The sequence below is a fragment of the Euprymna scolopes genome, chromosome 27, assembly GCF_053919585.1.
Source record: "Euprymna scolopes isolate OS-2025 chromosome 27, ASM5391958v1, whole genome shotgun sequence".
Taxonomy (NCBI): Eukaryota; Metazoa; Mollusca; class Cephalopoda; order Sepiida; family Sepiolidae; genus Euprymna; species Euprymna scolopes.
In genome coordinates, this window is record NC_136508.1 from 70,515,475 (window position 1) to 70,525,474 (window position 10,000).

The 10,000-nt window shown below is 37.2% G+C and overlaps 1 protein-coding gene across 2 annotated transcripts in view; it reads left to right on the forward strand.

Moving 5' to 3' along the window:
* Positions 1-10,000, forward strand: part of LOC145248914 (uncharacterized) — a 62,806-nt gene that overhangs the window by 10,608 nt on the left and 42,198 nt on the right. The window contains exons 2-3 of one of the 2 annotated variants that reach the window (XM_080110697.1): positions 1-1,365; positions 8,812-9,081. The exon at positions 1-1,365 is cut by the window's left edge and continues 354 nt beyond it. In XM_080110697.1, the coding sequence (XP_079966823.1) occupies positions 1-1,365; positions 8,812-9,081 (1,635 nt within the window). The remainder of the gene's footprint in view (positions 1,366-8,811; positions 9,082-10,000) is intronic. The other variant, XM_080110698.1, reaches the window with a different exon arrangement.

Sequence of the window (10,000 nt, forward strand, 5' to 3'; positions counted from 1 at the left end):
CCCGATGATCAGTTGTTTATCAAAAGACCACGGGAGAATGTTGAGTTGGAAATGATTGCGACGATGGATGACCGATATGCGAGGGAAATAGAAGAACTGAGACAGGAGAGAAATTACCAAAGCGTGATAAAGAAACGGATCAGCAGTGACATGGAAAGAGATAAGAATTATTCACTGCTAAGGATATTTGGCAGTGCTAATGACGACGACGACGACGACGATGATGATGATGATGATAACGATGATAATAACAACAGCATCCACATCAGTAGCATAGACGATCGGTCAGGTAAGCAAACGAGCAACATTGATTCTACGGGACAACCTCCGGATCCTGTCTATGATGTTTATAACGAAGATGAAAACCTCTACGACTCCCTTGAGGCTGACGAACCGCCGCAGTCAAAAGAATTTAAATATTTACCTTCCAGTTCAAATGCTTTGCGACCGGCATTTAACGACGATAATCTAGACCAATTCTATCCGAAAAGCCATCAGAAAGAAATGAAGTCTATTGGACCCGTGAAAGGCGATCATATGCTATTCTCCCAAATGTGGTCGGACGAACATCTGTACCATGAACTCAAGAAAATGGCCAAAGACTACAATAAAAACCAAACGCTGTATGTTTCCAATTCTGTCCAACCACCTTATAAGGAACAAGAAAATGATATGCCTCCTCCGCTTACGGATTTCCAAGGATCAAACCGGATGGATTACCAAGAAGGTGTGAGGGAGAAATTCTGGAATAATTTATCCAATAAACCACCGATACAAAAACAACATCCCATAGCCACTAATCTCGTCCGGAAGCCGAAGATAGTTCCAAAAGCTTCAACTAATTATGTCGAATATAACAAGACCAATTACAGAAATGCGAGTCAAAATAAATCTTACATGACCCGACACTATCATCGAAAGATCATCTCTGGGAGTTACTCTAAATTGCCGACGGAACGCCAAGTCTACTCGGGCAGAAGCGAACCAATTTACGGGCGAGAACAATATCAAGTGCCTCTCTGGCAGAAGCCATCATCCGCGGAAAACTATTCGCAAACACAGTATGCTAAGCTGATTTATCAGATGGAACAAAATCTTCCACCGTTGCCGGGTAAACTGCAGAAGTGCGCGAGTGACAGTCGAGTGAATTACCGTAACTCTCGTCCGCATCATTTGCCGCCGCTGCTAACGAATGAGCAATCGTCTGAAGGTGTGGAAAGTTACCAACGTGTAAGCTTCGACATGCAATCGGTATCACCTCCTATGTCGAGTCGACTAACAAATGAGGAACCAAGCATGAGGACTTTTCAGCCATTGCGATCATTTTATGTAAATGACCAGGAAAACCAAACAGTACCATTCGAGGTGAGAAATACAGGGTGATCCCCCGCCAATATACAGAACCCGTCTTAACTTTATTTATTTATTTATTTTTTGAAATTCTTTGAGATAAGGCTTTATCATTTTTGCATTCATTCTTTTTGCGAACTGTTCTCCTTGTCTTCAGAGTTGTTTAAGTTTCACTACATTTCGGTCAATTCATCCTCTGACCTTCTTCAAGTGATTAACTGCGATTTAGTAGAAATGGATCGATAAAATACAACCTTGATCGTCCTTCGGTGCCCGTGACGCAGTGGATATAGAGGTTGATTCTCTACGATTCCAGGTGAGCATTGTATGAAGATAGCGGTTTCAATCCTAGCAAAGCAGGCAAGAGAATTAGTTGGCCAAAACGTGGTGAGACAACAACTATGGGAGGCAGTAATTACTGGGGATACAATTACAAAACTCAGTATTCCTATCCCCTCGCGGTTAGTTAATCACATGAAGAATGCCAGAGTTTGATGAAACGTGGTGAAACAATAACCGCTATGAAGATGAGGATAGCAATCCGCAAAAAGAATGAATGTCTTAACTTTATTCAATTTTATCAACGTTTGTAAACTTTCAAAAAAAACTATTTTTTAAATTTAAATTTAAGCCTTTTTATTATGCTTTGCATAGAATCCATCCTCATATCGAAAATATGTTTTCTAAATCGGCACTGCGACGTTAGAAGCCAGTTTGTACATGCCATCACTGATTTCTATACAGCACCAATATTCCATTCTGCCCTAGTAGTCATCACTTTACCCGGATAAGTTCTTCTTAGACGCTTAGAATTTAGATTTTTCAGAGTCTCAAACTTTCTCATTTTCTGAACCCAGTCAAGAGTCCTGGTTTTTGATGTCGATATTTAAATTTGACTTGCACGATTATGATTTGTTAGTAAAATAATTCTCCACGCAAAATGCTTTTTCCTTGATTGATCCTGCTACAAGACAGAAGCAATCGTTCACATGTTATAGGTGAGATATTATTCGAGGATTTTCTTATACATTCCCATAAATCATCATTTTTTTTCTGTGATCTCATCACCAATAATTTTCTAAGCATTTTTACTTAGGTTAAGGTCGTGTTTCTGAGCTGGCCAATCCATACCGCAAATATTGAATCTATTTAGCTCTTCTAAAATTATTGTTGCTCTATGGCACGGTGCTCTGTTTTGCATAAAGATATCAGAATCAGAAAGATTAGGAACCACATGTTCTATAATCAATTGTCTGTACATTCGGGCATTAATTTTCCATTCATTCTCACAAAGGAGCCAGTTCCTTTTGAAGATATCATGCCCCATACCATTATACTACCCCCTCCAAATTTGACTGTACTTTTAACGCACTTAGGGGGCAGTCTTCCTCCATTTTTTCCTATGACATGTGGTCTTTTTTCTGATGCGAAAAGATTGAATTTAGATTAATCACTAAAATGAATCTGTCCCCGTTTTTTTTTCTTCTCAAAACAAATGTTTTTCGGCGAATAACAATCACACGCACACACACACACACATACACACACACACACACACGCGCACACACACACACGAACACTACTACTTTATATATAGAGAGATACCTGGATGTAGCCAAGTTTAGTAGAAGGGAACACTATCCAATGCTGCCCAAAGTAATTTAGTGTTGAGCACATAGCAGCAAGGTAGAGAGTTGTGTAGCGTGATATTCACATTAAAATATTACATATTGTTACAGTCAAAGACATGCTGTGGAGGAGATTTCAAAGGAAGTGGACACTACTAGCTATTAGCTTTGGACACTACTAGCTATTATCTGATAAGAATTCGTGTGAAAATGTCTAGTAAGGAAATGCTACTACTACCACTACTACTATTACTACTGCTCCCACTCAGCTCAGGCTCCTTCATTCTTTACAGACTATGAATACCCACGAATGGGTGCTTGCGTGTGAATTTTTTGTGGCAGGAAGTGTGCAATCTCCAACCACACCTCTCCTGAGTCTACATTCTTAAACACCAGTGGCAAGTGAAATGTATGCACAGGACGACTGGAAACAAATGCTGAGATAAGCGAGGAGCACATAGAGTTCCTAGAATTTTCAAATGGCCACCCATCAGCTTCGGTGATCTGACGAGAACCGGTGTGTCAACGCGATGATGCCGTACATACTACTACTACTACTACTACTACTACTACTACTACTACTACTACTACTACTACTATATTTAACAATCTATATATCTATAAAAGTAAGAGCGTGTGTGTGAGGACACTTCTCAACTTATATACTCAACGAATATTTGATCTAAAGACTAGAAATTTAGTATATAGGGTATTCAGATATGTGAAAACCTTTTAATCGGTTTTCAATCGGAGAAACGACTGCTAAGAGGTCAAAATCGAAAAGTTAGAGACGAGTGGCGCCATTAGATCTTTATCAGTCTGCCAACTGCTTCACGACTGCACATACGCGAATCGCCCTCATTATGTTAAAAATAAGTAGGTTTGAAAGCACTTTTGAAATCTCCGCTCAAGCTGGCTTAATTGTTATCGTACTTGACTCACTATTTTTAAGTTTCAGTTTCGATCTCAGTGCGAGTATTTTTTTTTTTACTTACAAGGAGTGAACTGTTTAGAAAAAACATGGCACTCGCATGCATGTGTCTCAGTTTCTTTCCTTCTTCTTTTTTTCACTTAGTTTTTCTTAAAGGAATTTAACGTTACGTTTAATAGAGAGCAACGCCGGCTACCTCTTCTAGTATTTTATAGAACTGACTACGCTTAACAAGTTTGATTATCAAGAGATGAACGTTCGCTAAGCTATATTAGTTTCAACATTTTATAATATTTCAGAAAAGATAACCCGGCAGAATGCCTTACAAGGTATCTACAAAAATAGATATTCTCGGTGTAATTTTGCTGAGATATATTTTTGTCAGTATTATAAACTCATAACCCTCAGAAAAAAATAAATACACAAAAAATAAAAAAGAATAAATGAGAGTTTGATATTAATTTCAATTTTCTTTTGGGTGCCTACGAGTTTCAAACAGACATACAAAAATATTTTACTTTATTAATAGATAACATCGTGTAATAATGTATGATAATTAAAGGAATCAGTTGACGTAGAGATTCGTTGAGATTTTGACAAGTGAACTATAATGGATATTTGAAATACTGACCTTTCGGAATTTGGAGGATGAAGTTTGATAATCTATATATTAATAGAATAGCGTATGTGTTATTTATTTTGTCCGTCACGCTTACAGCCGAGTGACTATCGTTTAATTGTTATATACTTCCATTTCTTGTAATAAATAATTTTTCCAAGAATTTTTCATAAGTTTTGTTTTCGGTTTCGATTATAGTTGATGGCACTTAAGTCATCTATTTTTTATAAACAATTTTACCAAGAATTCTTAATAAGTTTTCGTTTCGCTTTCGATTCCAGCTGATGCCCTCAAGTCATATGCATATATATTTTTTTTGTTTTTGAAATCACAACTTTATAATATATAAAAATCGATAGAACATTAACTCTATAATAATAATATATACGAAAGCTTCAAGAATTAAAGTATCATATTTAAGCGTACTTTAAGATCAGGCTACGCCGGGCGTCCCTGCTAGCTTAGATAAATACTTTTGCAGTTTTAACAATAATATCAGAGTGTCTCCATTTACGCTGAACATCTACAGAATGCCAGGATCAATATATTAAATATGAATGAGTCCCCTGTGGGATTTCCACAGGTCTCGCTATTTTGTCGTAATTGGATTTTTGAGATACGGTTCTAATAACAGTAGTAAGTTTTCAATGTCCTTCCATGTGTTATCAACCATATCCGAATATGTTATGATGTTCTTTTTTTTTTTTTTCTACTTACGTTCACTCCCAAACAAAGCATAACGCCACTTGGTGCAAGGGGCTACTATTTAGGATCATGCCTAGGAAAGATTAACATAGTTGGTTTACATTACATTTAAACAGTAACACTCGACCGCATCACTTGCGCATCAACACAGTTAAGGAAACAGGTAGTAGGAAGGGAATTTCAATGTCTAACTGTTCCAGGGAAGTACCTATTAGAGGAGAAAGCTTTCTGGCATTTAGGGATCTCTACAGTGAAGGGGTGAGATTTTGTTGTTAAGCGAGTTTGTCGGGAGTATATGCGTCGAGGGGGGGCACAAGTGCAACGAGTTAATCAAATCACATTCCATTAAACTATGTGTAAAACAGGCACAGAGATCAACATTGCGGCGATGGGACAGAGGTTGATAAAGTGAGACCTATTAGATTGAAAACTCGTTTTTGGATCCTATCCAAGAGGGAGAGAGACTAGTGGTAGATGCACCAGCCCAGATGTGGCAACAATACTCCATGCATGGACGAATGGTTGCCTTGTGGAGGTACAGGACACTCTTAGGTGTGAGTAGTCTTCTAGTTCGATAGAGAGAATCCACCTTCTTTACAGCAGCCTTCGCAATGTCCTCAATGTATTTATTGCAGTTCATATTGCCGGTGAATGTTAGGGAAGGGAGTTTGAGGGAAGAATTCTCAGATAGAGTTATTTGTCATGGATATCGGTGGTTGGAGAGGTGTCTTGTAATTGTTAAAGGAGAGCAGCTTTGTCTTACTAGCAGTAAATATTACCATCCATTTGCGGCCCTATTCCACTGCGGTCTGGAGGTCATTTTTTTAACGATCTTACCATTGTTTTAGATTAATGTACATCCGTTATTCCTCCGTGCATGTTACAGAGCGTTGTATCATCAGCAAATATACCCATCTCGAACACAATATTATCAGGAATAATAGTACTCTAAGGATCAAGCCCTAAGACACTCCCGCATAAATGTTATGTTGCTTCCATTATTAACGATTACTATATTATCCCACTGACTACTGTACACTCAGTAACCCTTATCCTTCAGTGGCCTAATCTTTGTATTCGAAATTACGTGCACATTCCCGAGTTCGACTGGATACGACTGAAGAAAGTCGATGCTATTGGCAAAAAAGTTGTTTAAATAACACTGAAGATAAGAAGAGTAACCGGACTAAATCAAATAATCTAAAAGGATCAATTATTCCATACATTTTTATGCATGTGTATGTGCGTTATTCTTTTGTCTTGAAACTTCTTTTTTTTTTCTATTCTGTATTAGTAGGGGTAGGCTATAGAAACAACATTTTTCAAATAAATGCCAAAAGTGGCTTATTACCTTCATTTATATGTAAATAGATGGGAACAAGTAATTTTTTTCAAAACGGGTCAAAATTGGAAGGTCGCTGGCCCCAAACGTGATTTGACCGCGTTGACGCGTGAAAATGGCCCAAATTTCGCCCCCGAACACACTTAATCACTTATTGAAAGCCACAGGGTGCATTTTTTTACTATAAATGCATTTGTATCATAAAATCTAACATTCCCATTGACTATCCCACAAGTATAGAGTTTTTTAGGGTATCTCAGAGTTCAAAATGGGTCCAAATTACCCCAAAATTAGCCAAAAATGGTCGGAAATCACGGATTTTCCAAAATGCACCTCCCATGGGCCCAAAGACACCTCTTCATGGCAGAAACTGTTGGGAAAGGCTTGAAGCAGGCATTCTCCTAACTTTTGCACTGTTAATTAGGGGTATAAGGACCTTTAAAAGGGGCTAAATATGGCCGATTTAGCCAAAGAGAGTCAAAACGTCCCTAAGAATCAACATAGGTTATCAAAAAGGGGCTTAATTTGAGTTATAGATGGAAAATTACCAAATAAGGAAATGTTTTCTTTCTGTAACAATGCAATGGCATCTTTAAATAGACACGATAACATTGTATTGCATTAATTGTGAATTTGATTGAACTTTGCTTTCTTTTTCATTTAGTAAAATGCAATGAACATGGCTGGCATAGCAGGGCAGATTGACGAAGATTATAATTACGACGATTGGACTTATCTTCTGCTTGATTCTCTTCCAACTGAGGCTGAATGTGTTCAAGCTGTGCAACATCATGCTGCCAAATATGGTACCACGACACAGAAAAATCATATTCACCAGTTCTCCTTGCGATTACTACAATTGTGGCAGAAAGCCTTTGAAAGTGATGTTCGTTATGTTACAATACCTGGGATAAAACATAAACTTGATCGATCGCTAAAAACTTACGACAAAGATGTCTACAAAGCAAAGGGTTCTAGACGTGTGAATATGATTAAATGGAAACGAGAGCACTATGTCCTTCTCAATATACTTTCAAAAGATGTGAATTCTGATGAATTTGATGTACATGAACGAAGATTCTTTGTCGATCAAAAGTCTTTCTCTCGCAAATGGCTCATTGACACTTTCCACGTCGATATGGAACATGAACGGTTTCTGGCAGAGCAAGAACTGCACAATCGTTTGGATTTGGACGATGATCAATTTGAAGTGAAGGATATAAATGACCAATTGCCAGAGCATGATACCTCAACCAATTTGAACTACTCATTAAACAGATCGGGTACAATCCGTAGCACAATATGAATTCAGACTCTTCTTGGACAGCATTTTATTGACATTCAATGTTCAATTTACAATTAATTACTTTCTGAGAAGTTGATGTAGTAAAGTTACGATGTCTCTAAAAAGTATCATTGATGAATGAACTAATGATTCATATGTTATTTACCGTAAAGCGTAATTTTGTCATTTTTGGATTATTTTGACCCTTTTTACATCCTCCAAAGATCTCTAAATACCCTAAATACAAATGGATAAGATAACAGGGTGGTTATTTCAGTCTTCCAACTGTAAAAAGCCACACAAGAGTGTTTATAGGAGACCAATGAGATATAATACCTGCATTTTGGGGATTATCTGTGATTTTCGTTCATTTTTGGCTAATTTTTCGGTAAAGTTGACCCATTTTGGACCCTTAAGATACCTTGAAAAACCCGATATAGGTGGGATAGCCAGTGAGAATGTTAGATTTAATGATATAGAGCCATTTATGGTCAAAAATTGAATCCTGTGTGGCTTGGGAGGTGCATTTTATGAAAATCCGTGATTTCCGACCATTTTTGGCTAATTTTGGGGTAATTTTGACCCATTTTGGACTCTGAGATACCCTAAAAAGCCCTATACTTGTGGGATAGCCAATGGGAATGTTAGATTTTATGATACAAATGCATTTATAGTAAAAAAATGCACCCTGTGGCTTTCAATAAATGATTAAGTGTGTTCGGGGGCGAAATTTGGGCCATTTTCACGCGTTGACGCGGTCAAATCACGTTTGGAGCCAGCGACCCCCCAATTTTGACCCGTTTTGAAAAAAATCACTTGTTCCCATCTATTTACATATAAATGAAGGTAATAAGCCACTTTTGGCATTTATTTGAAAAATTTTATTTCTATAGCCTACCCCTAGTATTAGTAAAGGCAAAAACATCAGGCGTGTGCATTGTCTCTTTGCAGAACCCCACACACCATCAAGATCCATTTTTATTACAGCCTTTCCCAAGTCCCCACCGGGAAATATATCCAACTGACGATGACGGAAATCGAAACAACGACATGGCTGAGACACTAAACAGCAAAACCAGCTACGTAGCGAGATACAAGAATCAAAGAAACCCGAAACAAAATTATAAAGTCTATTCGGTTGAGGATTACCGCAAAATGCAGAAAGAAGTGAAATTGGGCAAATTGGGACCAGATTTGGAAAGTGAGACACTGAAAGAGAAGGTAGGTGTAACAATCTCTATCTCTTCTATTACATAAATGAACCTCTCTTTGTGTGTTTGCGTGTGTGAATTCCTTCCCTATGGGCTCGAAAACGGCTTGGCCTATGTTTAAGGTACTTTATTTACCTGGTAGTATTCTTAGATTGGTATTGTATCTTCGATAAGTATCCATAATCGAAATAATCAAAATAATCACATGAAAGAAGGAGCAGATGATTTGGACCAAAGTTTACACCGTACACTGCCTAGCATTACAAGCACGTTTGAGTTGTTTTATTACCACACAAGCAAAAAGAGCTGACATAACATCAACAGTAGGCCCTTTGATATGACAGGGGGGTGTCCGAAATAGATATTTATGTTTAAAACAGCATTGAAGCATGAAACTTGACCTTTTCATTTTAAATTTAAATCCAAGCTAATGGCAACACACAAGCAGTAAAACCAGGTATATAAACCAACGATGTTTTTTATTTGATATGAAAGGGGGCGTTTGAAATTAATGTTTCTGTTTAGAGCATAATTGAACCATGATACTTGAGTTTTGCATTTTAAACTTAAGCCAGCTTATCTATTTTTTTATAAGTTTCTTATTACTTCTTGATTGTACTTGAAAATTTAAAGCTGAAACTTAAATCTCCAAAAGGTGAGAAAATGTATTTTTACCCGTGAAAAAAAATGTTATTATAAAAATGTTTTCACGGTGGCTCCGAAAACTTGCAAATTCAGTTAAGTTTGAAAGTTAAATAATTATTTGTAAAAAATCGCTTGAAAATATAAATATTAGTTTTAAGGAACTATTTATAAGACAATTCGGAAGGTAAAGTCTCAAGATACTGATTTTTTTAAAATCTTTTTTTTTCCTTATAAGAATGCCTAATTATCGCCCTAAAAGCGGGAATATAGAATAGAGACCGGCC